Source organism: Drosophila takahashii, chromosome 3R (assembly GCF_030179915.1).
Source record: "Drosophila takahashii strain IR98-3 E-12201 chromosome 3R, DtakHiC1v2, whole genome shotgun sequence".
NCBI classification, from domain to species: Eukaryota; Metazoa; Arthropoda; class Insecta; order Diptera; family Drosophilidae; genus Drosophila; species Drosophila takahashii.
Genome location: NC_091681.1, coordinates 27,788,291 through 27,805,324, shown reverse-complemented (window position 1 = coordinate 27,805,324; position 17,034 = coordinate 27,788,291). Strand labels below are relative to the sequence as shown.

Below are 17,034 nucleotides of genomic sequence, written 5' to 3'. Positions count from 1 at the left end.
AGGGTTAAACAGAGTGAATGGCAAAACCGAAGAAGAAGCAGGAATCAGCTGAGACTTGTTAATAAATTACTCACTTAAAATGCATTTAAACAGCGTCTATATTACCGTGGGCACTACCAAATTCGATGCCCTTATATCGGCTGTTACTTCCGAGCCCGCTCTAAAAGCTCTGCACAACCGGAAATGCACTAAACTCGTCATTCAACACGGCAACTCGCAACCGTTAACGGAGGAGGAAAAACTACTGATAAGCAAAAACTACGGAATCCTGGTAGAGCAGTACAAATTCCGGCCAAATATAGAGGATATAAAGTCCGCAGACCTCATCATTGGACATGCGGGAGCGGGAACTTGCATGGATATTTTGAATAACCGAAAGCATGGACTCATTGTGATTAATGACACCCTCATGGACAATCACCAACTGGAACTGGCCAAGCAATTGGCCTCTGAAAACTATCTGTACTATTGCAGAGTTACAGATTTGGATGCCCAGCTGACCTCTCTGGACTTTGAGGCCCTGAAACCCTACGAGACCCAACCAGAAAATCTTAAAAAGTTTGTTTCCGCCATCAATGAACTTATGTCGCATTAAAATCCCATAAACATTCCAAACAAACAAACCTTTTTTTATAGCCAACCCCCTGTGGGGTTAGCTTTTGCTATTTATTTGAGTTTACAAGTATAGTTAATAAACACGAGAACGTCTAAGAACATTAAATATTATATGGGGCTATATGAGATAGATAAATTTACGACAATCGAACAATAAAGCGTACATATTTTGTTGTTACTGTAACTGGTAAATTCCACTTATTTGGATAGTTAATTTCATATAACGCAATGAGACTCTCAACGTGCTTTGGTTGCTGCTCCATCCGACTCCGCTGCACTTACTCCTCGGCGGCGGCTGACCCATTTTCTATTATGGCATCGAACGAGAAGGGTTGGAAGGCGTATCCCTGACCCTTGTAGAACTTGCTCTGGAACTCAACCCTATGGGATGGAGAACAACAGTTTGTCAGAATGGATTTTGGGTCATGTATGAATAAAGCTACTTACCAGTGAAGACGCAGAGTGTGCAGGAAGGCGGACAGACCCTCCATGAGCACCAGAATGCCGACCGTAAGAATGGCCCAGAAGGCAAACACGCAGGTCAACACGATGCCGCCCACGGGGCCCTCCTGCTTAAGACCAATCGAGAGGACCATGGTCCACAGCACCTCAGCCAACTCTGCAAGATTATAATAGTTTTTATAAGTCCCCTCTTGGAATTATAGTTAATTTAATGACTTACGTGCATGCGCCAAGGAGAGCGCCCACAATCGGAGATACGAAGCAGTATGTGAAACCGAACCCAGCACATACTCAATGGTGTGGATGCTCTGGTGAATGAAGATCTCGGACAGCTCCTCTTCCTCCTCATGGCCGCCGCCACCTCCGTGGGATCCACCATTGGACACGCCGCCAGTTTCCGCATCCGAAGTGGCACCAGCAATGGGCTGCACCTGTAAGAAATCTTGGTTATATTCTCTACCAAAGAGCATTAGTCAAGACAACTAAAGTCGAACTTCTCTAAATTAGAGAATTAGAGAAGTTCAACTAAACATCGAGCACAAACGACACGACTAACCTCTTCCTATGGATTGTGGATTGGAGTGTTTTAGTTTATTCGGTGTGGATTTGGTTGGGGGATTATAATTTTGTTAATCGGGAGCACAAATAAACGAGAAGCAGTTAGTATAATGTGGAGAGCTGGGAGTGCGATGTGCGTTGATATGTTGTGATGTGGATGGAGGACTTTTCTATGGGAGGTGAAGGAGTGCATCGAATGGAGCTCTACTTACGTTCGCTTGCTTGCGGGCCTGCATAATGAGCAGCGGCTTGGCCAGCAGCATCACGGGAATACAGCCGACGGCCACCAAGACGAAGAGCACCTGGATGAAGTGCTGGCCAAAGAACATGTACGTCTCACAATGTTCTGGGGGTGGTTTAGGCTTGTTGAATAGCACCATGTCAATAAAGGTGATCAGGATCGAGGGGGCGCAGGCTTCAGAATAGGGCTCTAAATATAAAAAACATTGTTTACTTATTAAGCCCGGAAAAATCTTTAAAATAACTCACTCTCATTGGTGGCCGCGAACTTGATCCATTTGATGAACATCAGCAAAACCATGTAGAAGAAGAGCAGCAGCAGGAAGATCAACTGAGGAATGAACTCGTAAAGCAGCGAGATCCTGTTGCGGAAATACGTGTGGTTGTGCCAGCTCATCACTACGCCAAAGATCATGTGAATGACGCCGAAAATGATCGATATCTTCATCTTGTAAGCATTGTGGAAGATGATCTTGTTGGCCCCCGCCACCTGCCAAATGGGATCCATGCCAAATGGATAGGGGGCACCCTCGTAGTCGCCCTTCGGACTCAACTGCAGGTACTTGTTCTCCATCACCGTAGACTTGTTGTACGAGAGGTGCCAGTGGGAGCCAAAGATATTAAGCGACTTGGAGAATATATCGTTGTATATCAGACCGGTATACATGGAGAAGACGCCCATGAGGAAGATGATGTACCGTCCGCCGAAGAAGATGTTCCAGATCTCGTTGTCCGTCTTCTGAGCCGCCAGTCCCTTCTCCTTTCGAATCATCCAGAGGCCAAAGAGCGCCATAATGGCTCCATGGCCCAGATCTCCAAACATCACGGCGAACAGGAAGGGAAAGGTGATGATCGTGTAAGGAGCCGGATTCATCTCCCGATAACTGGCCACTCCATAGGCATCGATGAGCGCCTGGAAGGCCTTGGTGAACTTGTTCGTTCGGTTGTAAGTGGGCGGATTCTCGAACGTCTGCATTCGGTTGAGAATCGGCGGCACCGAGGATCCCGATCTCTCGGTTCCGCGACGCAAGGCCAGCTGGATGGTTTCGATGTCCAGAAGCGGCACCCAACACTCCGCGATCAGACACTTCTGGGTAACGTCCAGATTGAAGAGATTCAGCGTATGGTAGATGGCCTTGATTTTTCGCACCTTGACAAACCAGTTCTTAAGGTTTTTGGCCGCTGCGACGAGGACGCGATGGCGATGGTCCTGCGTCTGGCCGAGCACGGTGTTCAGATCCTCGATGCGGGTCATTACACCCATGGCCATCTCGCGGCGGTCGGCCGGAGCCTCCGGGCAAGGATAGAGCGTGGCTCGGAAGCCCTCGCAGATCTTCTTGACGCGCGTCTTCAGTTGGTCGCCCTGGAAGAAGATGATGAACACGGACTTGTGCACCTGGTCGCCCTGGAAAATAAGAGAATAGTTCGTAAGTAATAAGAAAGACATTTTCATAATTCCATAAAATAAACAAGTGAATCATTTGTGGACTTAAACATTATTATTATTATTTTTTGAGCTTTGACTTACGTTGGTGGGATCCTCCAGCGGCGTCTCGATCATCGCCTGGCGCAGGAAGACGTTGCCCCTGCAGGCTCGCCACAGCATCCGCTCGAAGGCCGGCAGTCGCTCCCGGAGAATGACGCCAGCCACGAAGCTAGGGGGGATTGGGAAGCAGCGATTAGTGACACAGCTCCGCTACGGTCTTTCCAACAGAGTCATTCCGGTTATTTACGACAAACAAGGAAAACTAAACTCTCAAGCACAAGTTACCAATGGACGCGCGTGGCGATAGCAGGGATCGGGATGGATGAGAGACACTGGGTGGGATCGAATGGATGGGTGAGACGTTAGCACCCTGAATTCCGGGGCGGGATGCGGGACAGTGCTGGGAGGCGAGCGAAGCTAATGACATGTCTCTATATACAGCTGATTGACCGATCGATTCGAGTACGGATACACGGTTACAAATACGATTGATGAGCGCTGTTCGTTTGCTAATGGGTTCGAGTTTGACTGATTGTTTGGCCTAGTCTTGTGTTTTTGAAGGGGCAGGGTACCAACCATGGAAGATAATCCTCACGTTCGTTCGATTTCTCCATGTAACTACATTTTTTCAATATATAATTTTTCGGTTGGATATTTTTGTGTGGGGAAGAGAGGAGCAAAGAAGAGAACGACGTTTAATTTAGTTGTCTTCAATGTGTCATTTTGTGGGATCTGGCACAGAAAATTATTGCTCGAAACTCCGAGAGACTCCAAGGTGGTCGAAATGAATGGATATGTTTCGGTTAATCTTTCCCTTTGTCGGCGCAGCTGCTTTTGCTTTTGGTTAGTTTGGCGTTGGCGGCAAATAAGCAATAATTTTGTGTGGCATGTCGTTGGTTAAAAGCTAAAAGAAGATTATGTACAGGTAAAAGTTTCCTTGGGCGGAAAGAGAAGACTAATTCTTATACATTTTAGAATGTACATAATATGTACTACATGTCAGGGTTGGGAAAATAACACACTCTGTAAAAAACTTGTGATATTAACATGTTAAATAACACACACAGTTTATTTGTGTTATTTACACGACGTGTTATTAACACGACGTATTTTTTACACAACGTGTGTTTAACACAATGAGTTTTTGACATTAAAACCTCAGAAATATATGCTTTAAAAAACACTTCGTGTTAATAACACATTGTGTAAAAAACACAAGTTAGATGTCTGTGTTAACAATTATTTTTCACATTCTTACACTTTTGTTTATGACACACATGTCAAAAACTTTGCTCACACTGTAAAATACAATTTTACATGTTTTTAACATGTGTGTTAAATTCCGAACCCTGGTACATATAAACAGATCGAAATGTATGTTTGGTTTTTGAAAGATTTTACGATCCAACTAAAGTTATTATACGGCTTATAAATTGATGAAAAAGACGTATTTTTCCGTAATAAACTTCTTCGCCCAGGGAGCACTTTCCTGCTGATGGAGCTATGTCCTATCCCCAAGAGTCCGCATGCCCAGTTCTGGACGCTGGCTGCTGGATACGTACCCGAGCTGTACGGGACCCATGGAGGCACCAGCGGTGCGCGCCTCGTCCGTGATCAAGGCGCGGGTCATCGACTCGGTGGTTTGGTTCACGCCGCCTTCTTGCTAGAAATTGTGAATGGTGGGCAAAGGTCATTTCGACTCAACTTACGTTCGGGTTAGCTTGGGGTTAACACTTAGGGAAAGGTTAGTAGAACCGCCTCCGAACTTTGTGGCATGTGGGAGGGGGATTAGATTGGATTGGATTGGATATAGTTTGGAGACCGACACCAGAGCAAACAAGTAGAGTATGTGCTTTATGTTTGAAATCAATTCGATAGCCTATCACGTGGAACACATGGAATACACTCATCAACTGTACATGGATGTGGGACATGGACGCGTAGAGAACACAAACAGCAGGGAGTGAGAGGAGCAGGAGAGCGACAGCGAGTGGGTCTTGGCCTGAGTTTAGTTTCCCCCTGTTCTCGTCGTGGTTTGTGGTCCGTGGTCCCAGGTCCGCATCAATATTTACCCAAGCTTCAAATTCTGGCCCGGCTGGCTGGCCCGGACACCCTCCTCGCCCAGCAGCTGCGCCTGCTCGTCCTCGTTCTGGTTGTCGGCCATCTGCGGATAGCGCCGATATTTGCTGGATGAGTATGCGCCACTCGACTTGTACACCGTGGGCACCGACTTTTGGCAACACAACCGGCAGTGGGCGGGGCATTGGGTGGTGTTTTTGGTTGGGTGTTCGTGGTGTGTGCAGTTTTGTGTTTTTTTTTTATCGGTTTATTGATTTTTGGTCGGGGAGTGGTTGGTTGATTGATTGATTGATTGTGTATTGATTGATATGGAAAAACAAAATGTAAAAACGCATAATAAAATAAAAGAAAATATCAAATAATTAATACTAAACAATAAGGTTGTACGAACATCTAGGGTATATAAACAGAGTGTAGACCGAAGAAAGCAATTGAAAGGAAAATAAACGGATGTGTTTTTGAAAAGCAAGCATGAAGTATAACACGGGATATCCAAAACATCTTCCTTTAATTTATATAATCAATATAAGTTCAGCATATAAAGGATATTTCCGTGCAAATATACACAGTAGGTTAGATATGGACATCTCTTTACTAAATTACAAATTAAAAATTGATGAAGCTCATAAATTTATTTTATATTTAGCTTATGAGTCTACTAAGTTTTAGAAATACCATAATATTTCTTCTTGATTGCTCAGGAACACATCCGATAGAAACAATAACCATCAACTGATATCAAACGCACAATTACGAAATTTGTACAAACTCAAACTGAGGGGTAAAGCACACATCGTTTGCCTTTGGAAACGGAAACGGATTAGGAGAAGGTAGAGATTCGTGCAAAGTGGTCGGGGAAATCATTTTAGTGTGTGGTTCTGGGGGAGATTGCTAATGTAACTAGAAGTCGTGGCTGCCACACTTGTGTTGTCGGTTGGGAAAATGGTTATTGCTTAGAAAAGTTGGTTAGTTATCGGCCGCTTCTCTGGCCGCCATATGTTACTTGGAAAGCGGTTACCGATCGCGGTTTGTTAGCTGATACCCATTAAAGTTCTTGCACATGCCGCTGCTTACCTCGTCGAAGAAGACCTGAGTTTTGCGGAGAATGTGCTTCAGCTCGGTTAGCTCCAGAAAGTTGCGCTTCAGGGCCTCGGCGTTCTGATTCACCTCCCTCAACTCGTTTTCAAGTTTCTCGAAGGTGGCCTAAGGGAAAGAGAAGGAAGCCATATAAATTAAAAGGTTATTTAAAAGCGGATAAGAAATAATAAATGCAATTTCAGTTCCATATTTATAATTTTTAAGTATTTAAATTAAGGGCAATTATTTCTTTTTTAGCAGAAAAAGGTAACTTTTAGCTTTACCTCTAGGTCGATCATCTCACGGGGCTGCGGGGCCTCGGGACTCTCCCCGGTGTCCAACATGGGGATTCCGTCCTTCTTGATCTCCTTCTCCAGGTAACGCAGCTTGCGCTCCATTTCATCGCAACGCCGCACCTCATTTACGAACTTCCTCTGGAAAGCGTTCACGTCCGGATTAAGCTGGGGATTTCAAAAAAGATCCTTATTATTAGTAAAATAAAAGCACAGGAATTTTAATTATATTCGTTTTGATATGTTAATCTCGTAAGATTTTTTAAAGCTAAAAAACAAACGTAACACGTAAATATACTAGGAATTTTGTATATTTAGTGGGGACGTCATAGGTCTGAATACGTATGATGTTTTACGTTCAGAGGAAACGTCTCATGGAATAGTGAGTTGTTGTTTGGGGTATAGTTATTCAGTGCTAATGTTTTTGGCGCAGTTTTATATAATCAATTTTACTCACATCTCGGAACTGGACCAATCCAAGTTCTCCCAACTCGGAAACGCAGGCGTAGGCCGCCTCACTCTGCAGGAAGAGCTGGCATAGCGCCATTTCCTCGCTCCGGAAAAGCGAACCCATTGTGGCAGCCCGATCCCCGATGTCTGCGAGTACAGAAGCGGAATTAAATCAGAATATATACGTACTACATATTCCCCCAAAAGAATTTATGAATCATGTTCATTGTTCCAAAACCGCGGCGGCAATCTCGGTTTCTTGGAAAGATTGGCGACTTGTCGTAAACATATTTTCACGCTGATTTGATTATCGTTTTGGGGGCGGACGTCCACTTGTCCCCATCGCGATATCTGTAATCTATACTATATACGCGGAGATTCGATTTCTGTACCCCATGCATATATTGATTTTTCTCAGCTGCAGACGAAAAGAAAGTGCTACGTTGGACCCGGATGCAAGGGTTTCCGGGAATTAAAGAGTCGCCACATTCGGGGTGTTGCTCAATCACAATCATTTTAAGTTTGTCAAGGTGCCTCCGACATTAACGTTAAATAATTAATTACCAATGGCTTAAAAATAAATATAAATTCGTCCAAAAAATTCCAGCGACCGACCAACGACAAAAGAAAACTATAAAGTATGACCGTTCAACGTCTGTCGATTTATACCATCCGGCCAACTTGAAAAAACAGTTGAATATTAAAAAATAAAGTATTATCATGTTAAGTAATTTTTAATTTTATTTTCATCGTTTTTTATTGTAATTATTACAAATATATTTGTTGGTAAACATGCAATAAAATCCGCTTAGTTTTAAATGTTGAATTGTTTTCGACACCTGGTAACACTAAGAAAAATTCAAATAAAACCGCGATTTTTTTATAAAGTAGATCAGGTGACTTATAATCCGGATTAGCACAGAAACAGGGCTTCTGGGACTTATATTTCAATTACATTCAATGTTTAAACTTAAGCTAATGATCTTGTCCCACTTCCACATTCTTGCTCTTGTTCTTCAAGCCCAGAATTTCCATTAGCTCCTTGGTCATGTAGTAGGGCTTCTCCTCCGATCCGTCGTTCTCAGCAAAATCCTCAAGGAAGCACAAGTACAGTGTGTCCACGGCCGTCGAGTAGACGTCGAACAATGTGCTCGTGATAAGGAAGGTTGTAATTCCTACAACCGTCATGGTAACCGCCTTATAATGAATGGCGCCCGGGAAAAACATCAGGAAATAGTAGGTCGCCACCGCCGCACAGGCAACTAATAGTCCTGTAGAGAAGAAGAACATGCATTTCGTACCTTTCCTTGGAATCGCACCACTCAGGGGGCAACCCTGTAGTTTCGACGCTTCCAAGCCACTTTTGACCAAATTCTTGCCACTGATGGCGCACATGATGTAGGCATTCGGATTAAGAAAGGATACGGTGGTTATGCATTTATGGATGCGTCGTGTCACCACATTGTCCCACCTCTTCAGCATAGTATATATGAGGCTAAGCAAGAGATGGAGCATCCAAACGAACTTGAATACCAGCGATCCAAAGGCCACCGTTCCCATGTGGAAAAAGGTCTCGCCGAAAGCCCGGGTCAGGATGTTCTTGGAGGAATCACACCAGTACCAGGCGTCGAAGGCGGAGGCCAACACCATGTAGCCAAAGTCGTAGATGAAGGAGCACAGCCAGAGGAAAGCGAGGAAGTTGTAGAGGAGAAGCCACTTAACCTCCGGAGGATTAATAATCTTGTCAAAGCTGCAAGTGGTTTTCGAGCAAGGTGTTCGCAGGGAAGTTCCGAACAGCGAAAGGGAGCAGTTCTGCTGGAACACAAGTGGGTCACAGGATCCACCCAAGGTGTAGTCACTGGCCGGTCCATCGCAGATGCAGTTCTCACTGAATGCCGTCGACCGTTGCATCTTTCTAAACGAAGGATCTCCAATGGAGACCAGATGCAAACCCACGACGATGGCAAACACTAGGGCGGCAAGGGTGAGTAGCCAGGTGAGGATGGGGTAGAACACGGTGCTAACCACACTGATCACCGCCTTGCTTCCCTCCTTGGTTAGAGCGATCGCCTTCCGGATGCGATTCCTTAGTACGAGCAGGAGAATCAGGATGGCCACATGGCAAACGCTAACGATAATTACGAGGGAGAGCCAGGTGTTGGGGTCCCTCCAGGTGTTGATTAACCAGGCTCCCGGGACAAAATCGGGTATCTTTATATTGCTCTCCTCCTTCCAGTACAGATACTGCTTCACAGTGTAGTAGAGGGCTACACCGAATCCAATAATCGCAGCCAGGAAGGGAATGCACAAGACAATAGTCGAGAGCCGTCGCAAGAGGGGCAGGTAAGCCAGTAGGACAATCAGCGTGCAGAAGCCCGCAACCAAGGTAATCAACCAGGAGTGCATCACATCTTCGACAATATTCCTGCCCAGTCGCTGGGCGTCGTGGGTGTAGATGCGAGACACCAGGTTGCCCACCATCTTGCCCAGCCTGTCCGTTGTCCGTATAGTCTTTTCCTTCAAGACAATCTCGTGGACACTGCGTTTGCACTGCTCGATCAATGATTCCTCCTCCGCTTTTGGAATAACATTTGTGATATTTAAGGTGACAAAGATCTGGAGTTTGGTTTCCGAGGATGCATTTCCGGCCTTCTGCTCGGAAATGTAATCACATATGTGCTGGGAAATCTTGGGAACACATCGGTTCAGGAATGGAACGCTTTTGGTGTACCAGCGGGCACACTCCTTATGCTTAATGGCATGCTCGATGTCCTCTTTTGAGAGTAGCATCGCCTTGCGCTTTTCTGACTGACAGATGAGGCGACTATGCAACTCCTGGAAGCTGAGTTTGTCCTTCATTGTGTCCCAGACGAACGTCTCGGTAGGACAAGTGTCTAGGCACACCTGTTTGAAGAATTTAAAAAATACGTAATTTACTTAGTGCTTATAGAATTATAATTCTATCTTTAGGTATGCTTTAATAAATATTTTGTATTATGATTCATTTTATAGTTTACCTGCGGTGTAGGACATCCCATAAGAGGTACCATTGGATCAAAGCACTCGTTTAGGTCGAAAAAGAACAGGTTCTTTTTGTCCTGGACTCCGTAGTCCTGTCCGCACTTCCGCTGAAAGGAGTCCCTCGGCATAAAATCTCCTTGGGTGAAGGCGTAATATGCGATACAGCCCCATCCACCCAAGAAAAAGAGGAAGAGCACCAAGCAGGGCACATCCGTTAAGCTTCGCTTCAGCGGCCGCCTAATCTTCATCAACTCCGTCATTGCTTTTTACTTAAAAAAATCAGTGCAGAATAATATGATATAGTTTACAAGCTTTAGCGATTAAAATAATTTTTAGGGTTGGTCTACAATGAAAAGTACTCGTTTGGCAACAAAAATGGAATTTTACGTTTCTTTAAAAATAGTATAAATGACTAATTAAAATTTAAAGGTCAACCAATTTCAACTCTTTCATAGAAATACATATGAACCAGAATCTGGACCGGAAACTGTTAAATCTGCTTCCAAACTTATAATAATTATCAAAAATGTAATCTTTCCAAGCGTGTTCAACAGGGTCTGTAGATAAAACCGTAAAGAGTGAATAGTAATTTGCAAACCAACAAAATTTAAAAGATCTTAGATAAAATTCGCGATTTTTTACACTTTTTATAAACGGCTGAATTATAAATATTGTCCTATACAAAGTATTTCATCATTTAAAGTATCTATGGTTAAGTGTTTAAAGCTTCTGTGTTGTTTATTATTTATATACCTGTTTTAAGGAACTCAGGGTAAAATATAGGCAGTAGGATGAAAAATCTGTTTTCATCTATAAGTTGGTAGTGCTATGTGGCAGGATTTCACTAAAGTCTTAAAAAGGCTTTTAGGAACGATACGTGTGGTTTCTGTGGTGTGCAGAACAAAACTGTGGATTTAATTTTTAGGCCGGCTTAAGTTAAGTTTATATCTTAAAACCCAGCATTAGATTTCCAAGTAAACAAAGATTTTATGAAAAATGGTGCGTTATACTAGTTCCAGTTAAATTTGTAGCTCTGATTACGGTGTGCAAATAATCCAACTTTGCTTCCGGTAGCTAGCACCGTGATAAAATATACGTTATACAGTGATTAAAAAATTGGTAAAAAATGTTAAAATACTTTTCGAATGCTTATTACAAATAAGATAAAAATAAAATGCGACATCTAAGAAATTGTCTGATTATTTTCGCTAGATGGCACGCTTTCAATCAGTCGCTGTGCTGCTTGCACCCCCTTTAGCTGAGTAAAAGGTATTTAAAAGTCATTATCATTTATTTAAATTAGTATATCTTCCTGCAATATGCGCCATCTGTTGGAAAATGGCAAAACGTAATTTTTGATACCCGAAAATTAAGACTTATTATTATTTTTTAATTTCCTGATTTGATGCAAAATACTTTTTTTGTTAATGGCTTAATAGCTAGATTATTTTAATATTCAAACATTCCGCGCGTTGCGTCCACTGTGTTGCGTTTGGCGCCACAAAACATATAGTGAGAACATTTTGTTTAATGATTTTGTGTAAGTTCGCCTGGTAACACTGCGCAGCATAAAAAAAACAACAAAAACCGAGGGAAAACTTCAAACACCAACGCCATAGTTACTTTTTGTTTTTTGAATTTAATTTAATTTAATTGAATAAGAGTATGGATCGCACAACTATTGCGCCCTGGAAGGCCGAGGAGAAGGAGCAGAGCGAGAAGCTGCACAGGAAGCTGCAGGGATTGGCTCTGGTGCATCCCATGCCCGATGACCTACGCAAGTTGATTGCCTGGGACATGTTCCTGAAACCCAACCAAGTGGCCTTCGTTCACGTGATGCACTACCTCTTCCGACTGCTCGATCCCGCGGAGTTCAAGCGGCGCTTCTTCTGGCCCATCACGGACAAGAAGTCGGAGGCCAACTTCAGGTCCAGCACAGTGGAGTACCTGAAGCATCTGAACGAAAAGCACCAGCTGCACTGGGCCAACATCAAGTCCTATCTGGTGGTCATGCCCGGTGGCATGAGGTTCATCAACTTTCTGCTTGAGTTCGTGGGTTTTGTGATCCAGGAGCAGATCAAACAGCGCGAGAAGTCACTCGGCCTGGAGGCGGGAACCCCTTATGTGTGCGCCAAGGTAATGGCCCGCCAAAATGCCGTGATGAAGGAGTACTCCTCCGGGTATGTGGCCAATCTGGAGGAGAATACGGTCCTGTTGCGCCAAAAAATGCAGAAGATCAGGCGACAGATATCGGAACTATCAACGGACATGGGAGTGCCCGAGGAGCAGCTGGTGGACGATGGTTTCCTGGACGAATTCGAGGCCCATGCCGCACTCGGCGTGGAGCGGGTGCAAACCCAACCAACCGACAGGAAAGTGGACCTGGAGAAATCTCTATGTGGCCTCAAGGAGGCCATCGAACAGTTCCAATCCAAGCAGGCGGAGCACAATCAGAGCAGGGAGGCGGTAGACAAGGCCCTGCGGGGATTGCGAGTGCTATTCGACTGTGATCTTGTCACAGAAGGTGGTGAGAGATTCTAGTTTGTGTCCCTGAAAACCTAAATATCAATTAAATCAATTCCTTCCCAGACTTTTACGATCCCTTGGGTGGCTCCAGGATGAAAGCCCTTGTGAACGCGTTCAATCGGATCAGTAGCCCGATTGCCGATCAGTTGGATGCCAACGACCACTACAACGAATCAAATGCGTTTGTCACCACCGAGTTGCAGGCCCTTCGCGAGGAACTGACCCAGACCGAAGTCCAGCTCAACAACATATTTAAAAAGCTAAATGAGCCGATCAAAAAGGAGAAGGAAAGTGCCAGTGGAAGTGGAAGTGCCTCCGCCAGGGGGCAGTTGCATCCGCCGGCCACGCCTCGTTTTGATTCAGTTATCAGCTCCAAGTTTGTCTCCACTCCTCCCATCAGGATCGACTTAGCCGGCGGCATTGGCCGCAATGCTCCAGTTCGTCTGGCACTGCAGGACGATTTTAATGACAAACAGTTCGATGCGTTAAGCAATAGTTTGCTTGGTATGTAGTTATCACTGATCTTTTCTTGACAGCGAGCCTAATTATCTTTGCAATTCTAGCACCTGCGCCGCCTCGATCAGCACGAAAGCCAAAAATCCTTGATCAGTCGACTGGCACTGACTTGAATGGCACTTTAAACCGATCCAAGATCAACGATCCAATGCAAATGCTGCGCACCATTCACAAGAATACATCCAAAGTCAAGACGGCGCCGCAGCCAAATCTCTCCGCTCTCGGAAGCAAGTGGAAGCAAATGCAGGCTTCCTTTGGCTTCGATGAGCCACCGGTGTCAGGAGCAGCGGCTATCTCCCCGCAGAGGTCACCTGCGGATCCCAGCGATCCCTTTACACCGCTGAACGGCAGCGAGTGCACCCGCATCGAACGTATTCCGCGCACTTCGGAAAACAACAGCTCGCTGATCGCCAAGAATGCAGCGGTGATGAAGGTTCTCCAGGTGTCTCGGAATGTCTTGAATCTCAGCACCTCACCATCTGGTCGACTGGATGCGCTTGTACCTCCCAGCGACAGCCAACAGCAAGATACTCCTCGTCTTCAGCTTAACGACAGATCATTTAATGTAAGTGGCAGCCACATTTTTAATGAACTATGTGATGGAACTTCTTTTACAGGACTCGCTGTCACTTGAACCCGATTTAAACGCAGAAAACGACCAGAATGCATTAAATGTCTCGCACAAGTTTGGTTTTGATCAGATCGGAGGTGATGACGATCTGCAAAACATCAGCGATAGTGTGCTTAAAGATATTATAGATTAGTGAAAGTTAATGAAATACCGCAATTGCTGCTGAGATAATAGTAGTGTATATTTATTAGGGCTTGAATTTGAAATTCTAAAGATATTGGTGGCCCGTTGTTGAAAGAGATGTAAAATGTAGTATTATATAGAAACAAAACATACATTAGAATAAATAAGTTTTTCATGCTAAATGAAAAATGTAATTATTTCCCGGGAATATAATTTTCTACTGGTTCCTCTTGCCCAGGATCCTCTTTAGTCGCTTGGACATGAAATAGGGTTTTTCCTGCGAGCCATCGTTTCGCTCGCAATCCTCCAGGAAGCACAGGAACAGCGTATCCACGGCCGTGGAGTAGACACCGAAAAACACGTACGTTATAAGGTAGGTGGAAATCGCCACCAATATGGCTGGCACTAAATTGTAATGCAGTTTGATAACATCCGGATAATTTGACAGGAAAAAGTAGGTGGACACACCCGCGCCAGACGATAGCAACACTTTGGAAAGAAAGAACAGGAACTCCGTGGCGAAGCCAAGCGTTACCACTCGCAGGGAGTTCCTCAGAACCAACTTAAAGGATTCCTTGGCACTGGAGCAGAAGTTCTTGCCGTGGATGGCACACATAATGTAGGCATTATGAGTCGCGAACTTCAGGAAAGCGTCCAGAAGCCAGAACAAGCAACGCAGGAGCCATCGGATGGCCCGAGTCACCCAATTGTCATGTGCCTTCACCTTCGTATTAAGATACTCCAGAACCAAACAGCCAACGCGAACCAGGGCCAGGATGAACGAACCGAAGGCCACGGTTCCCAGGTGGTAGAAAGCAGTTTGGAAGAAAGCTCCCGTCAGGGTGAAGAATGGCACATCCCGCTTCTTTAGGGTCCAGTACCAACGGGCGAAGGTGAAAGCCAGCACCATGTAGCTGAAGGCGGAGATGAAGAAACTCAGCCAGAAGAAGCCGAAGACGTTGTAGAAAAGGGCCGCTTTAATCAGAGGCGAAAGAACGAAGTCGTCAAGGCTGCAGGTGGTGCTAGAGCAAGGCACTGGTGATTTCTCGTGATCTCCGGTCTGCTGAATGAAACAGTGCTGCTCAAATTCTTCCGGGCTGCAAGATTCACCCACTGTGTAGCCGGAAGCCGGGCCCTCGCACTTGCAGATTTCCTTGCTTTCCGCCGACTGACGCACCATCTTAAAAGACGCTTCCTTAATGGAGAACAGATGCAGGCCCACGAAGATGGCAAACGCTATTGCGACTATGAAAAGGATCCAGGAGAAGATGGGGAAGAACATGGTGCTGATCACACTGCTCACCGCCTTGCTGCCCTCTTTTACTAGGGCTATCGCAATCCGAATGCGTTTCAGCAGCACAATCACTATAAGCAGGATGACCACGAAGCACAGGCCAAGAAAGATAGATAGACCGAGCCAGAAGTGTTGGTCATGCAAGACTTTTTGAACGATATTTTCTACGCTGAGATCTGTTTTTGGCTCCTCAGTTGCATTCCTCCAGTGGATATACTGAGTAATGCAGTAAATAAGAGGCAACAGGAGGCCGATGAGCACGCCGAAGATGGAGAACCACAAGATCTGACCCGAGAACCAGCGCATCAGGGCTATATAGATCAGTGAGGCAATCAGCGCACAGCAGCCGGCCTTTAGAAGAAACATCGGGGTCTTCTCCAGATCCTCGATTACTTCCTCGCATACTTTCTGCACTTTTTCGGTGCCATTGAAAAAGATGGGCAACATATTGCATCCCATCTTACCCATTTGCGACTTCGTTTGCGCCATCTTCTCCTTAACAATGTCACTGTTGAATCCGAGTTTGCAATTCTCAGCCGTTTGACCCGTGCTTTTCAAGACCATTTCTAGGATTTTGGCTGTGATGCTATCAACACCCTTTTCAGTTGACAGTGATTTTTGGTCCTGCGGCGCGGATGAGGAGATTAAATCACATGCATTGAAAGACAAGTCAAAGAGGCACCGGTTGAGAAAGGGAGAACTGTTGATGTACCACCGCGCACATAGATTCTGATCGATGGCATGTTCCATTTCCGCTACCGTACGAATTTTCGACTTATCCTCCTCCGTCCGGCAGATAAGTCTACTGTGCAGCTCTTTGAAAGTTTTGGTCCTCCTCATTAAATCAAAATGAAACACCTGTGTGGGACAGGACTCCAAACACACCTGTAAATAGATTAAAGTTTAGTATTGGAAAATAAATTTCTTTTTTATTTGCTTCATCTGTAAAATTTTTAATCAAAAATTTTTAGAATTATTCTTAAGAGCATTGGCATTAAAACCAGTTAGATTAATAGACTATACATAGACTTCTATTTACAAAAATCTGACTCACCTTTGGTGTCTTACAGTCCAAAAGCGGATTAAGGCACTTTGTCATGTCGAAATAGAATACGTTCGTTTTATTCTCCACGCCGGGATCTACGCCGCACACCTTGTTGGATGAGTCCATGGGCGCTACAAGCCTTTGGAGATCGCCTTTCCTGACAGCAAACTCGGCGATGAAGCCCCATCCTCCTAGGAAGAGGACGAATAGCAGCAGGCATGGCACATCCGTACAACTTCGATTGCGCTGTCGTGGTCCCGAAAAGTTTTTGTCGTAGGTCAATGGCTTGCCATACTCCGTCTCTTTATCCTCGCTTTTCTCCTTCATTTTTTACTGAAAAAATTCCTTATAAAGATATTTTGTAGTAAAATTGATAAATCTCGGGTTTTGGTTTTTGTTTACACTTTTTTCCACCAATATCATTAGCTGAGATGAGAAAATAAACGGTTGTTTCAGCTTTTAGATGTGGAAATTTGATTTCTAAAGTTTGTTTCCTAATATTCTTATTATTTTTGGTTGAAAAAAATATGACTCGTGTGTTGTTATACCCTTGCAGAGGGTATTATAATTTTGGTCAGAAGTTTGTAACGCAGTGAAGGAGACGTTTCCGACCCCATA

The 17,034-nt window shown here is 44.6% G+C and overlaps 5 protein-coding genes across 9 annotated transcripts; 2 read left to right on the top strand and 3 right to left on the bottom strand.

Annotated features, from left to right (window-relative positions):
- Positions 1 to 12: 12 nt before the first annotated feature.
- Alg13 (Alg13 UDP-N-acetylglucosaminyltransferase subunit) lies at positions 13 to 799 on the top strand. The gene has a single exon (XM_017143496.3). The coding sequence runs from the start codon at positions 80 to 82 to the stop codon at positions 593 to 595; it is 516 nt and encodes a 171-aa protein (XP_016998985.2). The 5' UTR covers positions 13 to 79; the 3' UTR covers positions 596 to 799.
- Positions 648 to 7,946, bottom strand: Vha100-1 (V-type ATPase subunit a family protein Vha100-1). 4 transcript variants are annotated; one of them, XM_070217503.1, is made up of 12 exons: positions 7,825 to 7,946; positions 7,268 to 7,407; positions 6,802 to 6,978; positions 6,515 to 6,643; positions 4,924 to 5,024; positions 3,938 to 3,979; positions 3,404 to 3,530; positions 2,125 to 3,280; positions 1,848 to 2,065; positions 1,298 to 1,508; positions 1,063 to 1,234; positions 648 to 996 (listed from the first exon to the last, which is right to left on the bottom strand). In XM_070217503.1, the coding sequence occupies exons 2-12, from the start codon at positions 7,382 to 7,384 to the stop codon at positions 894 to 896; spliced, it is 2,553 nt and encodes an 850-aa protein (XP_070073604.1). In that variant the 5' UTR covers positions 7,385 to 7,407; positions 7,825 to 7,946; the 3' UTR covers positions 648 to 893. The 4 variants fall into 4 exon arrangements, with proteins under 4 accessions (XP_070073604.1, XP_070073606.1, XP_070073603.1 ...); XM_070217505.1 differs by lacking the exons at positions 3,938 to 3,979; positions 4,924 to 5,024 and adding an exon at positions 5,434 to 5,525; XM_070217502.1 differs by lacking the exons at positions 3,938 to 3,979; positions 4,924 to 5,024 and adding an exon at positions 5,434 to 5,591 and having other exon boundaries at positions 649 to 996.
- A 289-nt stretch (positions 7,947 to 8,235) lies between these two features.
- On the bottom strand, positions 8,236 to 10,541 carry LOC108058549 (choline transporter-like 2). Its single transcript, XM_017143322.2, has 2 exons — positions 10,278 to 10,541; positions 8,236 to 10,164 (listed from the first exon to the last, which is right to left on the bottom strand). Exons 1-2 carry the CDS (start codon positions 10,539 to 10,541, stop codon positions 8,236 to 8,238), a joined length of 2,193 nt encoding a protein of 730 aa, XP_016998811.2.
- A 1,303-nt stretch (positions 10,542 to 11,844) lies between these two features.
- Positions 11,845 to 14,266, top strand: dgt6 (dim gamma-tubulin 6). Of its 2 annotated transcripts, none has more exons than XM_070217272.1 (4): positions 11,845 to 12,805; positions 12,871 to 13,311; positions 13,371 to 13,888; positions 13,941 to 14,266. In XM_070217272.1, exons 1-4 carry the CDS (start codon positions 11,947 to 11,949, stop codon positions 14,085 to 14,087), a joined length of 1,965 nt encoding a protein of 654 aa, XP_070073373.1. In that variant the 5' UTR covers positions 11,845 to 11,946; the 3' UTR covers positions 14,088 to 14,266. The 2 variants fall into 2 exon arrangements, with proteins under 2 accessions (XP_070073373.1, XP_016999136.2); XM_017143647.3 differs by having other exon boundaries at positions 11,846 to 12,808.
- A 28-nt stretch (positions 14,267 to 14,294) lies between these two features.
- LOC108058720 (choline transporter-like 2) lies at positions 14,295 to 16,758 on the bottom strand. Its single transcript, XM_017143645.3, has 2 exons — positions 16,426 to 16,758; positions 14,295 to 16,256 (listed from the first exon to the last, which is right to left on the bottom strand). The coding sequence occupies exons 1-2, from the start codon at positions 16,741 to 16,743 to the stop codon at positions 14,295 to 14,297; spliced, it is 2,280 nt and encodes a 759-aa protein (XP_016999134.2). The 5' UTR covers positions 16,744 to 16,758.
- Between the last annotated feature and the right edge of the window lie 276 nt (positions 16,759 to 17,034).

Bases quoted from the DNA above. Each gene is read 5' to 3' on its own strand.
- Alg13 (XM_017143496.3), top strand. From the start codon at position 80: ATGCATTTAAACAGCGTCTATATTACCGTGGGCACTACCAAATTCGAT.
- Vha100-1 (XM_070217502.1), bottom strand. From the start codon at position 7,384: ATGGGTTCGCTTTTCCGGAGCGAGGAAATGGCGCTATGCCAGCTCTTC. The intron at 1,509-1,847 runs GTAAGTAGAGCT...GATTTCTTACAG, and splicing joins AGGCCCGCAAGCAAGCGAAC to GTGCAGCCCATTGCTGGTGC. The intron at 1,235-1,297 runs GTAAGTCATTAA...ATAATCTTGCAG, and splicing joins GCTCTCCTTGGCGCATGCAC to AGTTGGCTGAGGTGCTGTGG.
- LOC108058549 (XM_017143322.2), bottom strand. From the start codon at position 10,541: ATGACGGAGTTGATGAAGATTAGGCGGCCGCTGAAGCGAAGCTTAACG. The intron at 10,165-10,277 runs GTAAACTATAAA...TTCTTCAAACAG, and splicing joins TGGGATGTCCTACACCGCAG to GTGTGCCTAGACACTTGTCC.
- dgt6 (XM_017143647.3), top strand. From the start codon at position 11,947: ATGGATCGCACAACTATTGCGCCCTGGAAGGCCGAGGAGAAGGAGCAG. The intron at 13,312-13,370 runs GTATGTAGTTAT...TTGCAATTCTAG, and splicing joins GTTAAGCAATAGTTTGCTTG to CACCTGCGCCGCCTCGATCA. The intron at 13,889-13,940 runs GTAAGTGGCAGC...CTTCTTTTACAG, and splicing joins TTAACGACAGATCATTTAAT to GACTCGCTGTCACTTGAACC.
- LOC108058720 (XM_017143645.3), bottom strand. From the start codon at position 16,743: ATGAAGGAGAAAAGCGAGGATAAAGAGACGGAGTATGGCAAGCCATTG. The intron at 16,257-16,425 runs GTGAGTCAGATT...ATCTATTTACAG, and splicing joins TGGACTGTAAGACACCAAAG to GTGTGTTTGGAGTCCTGTCC.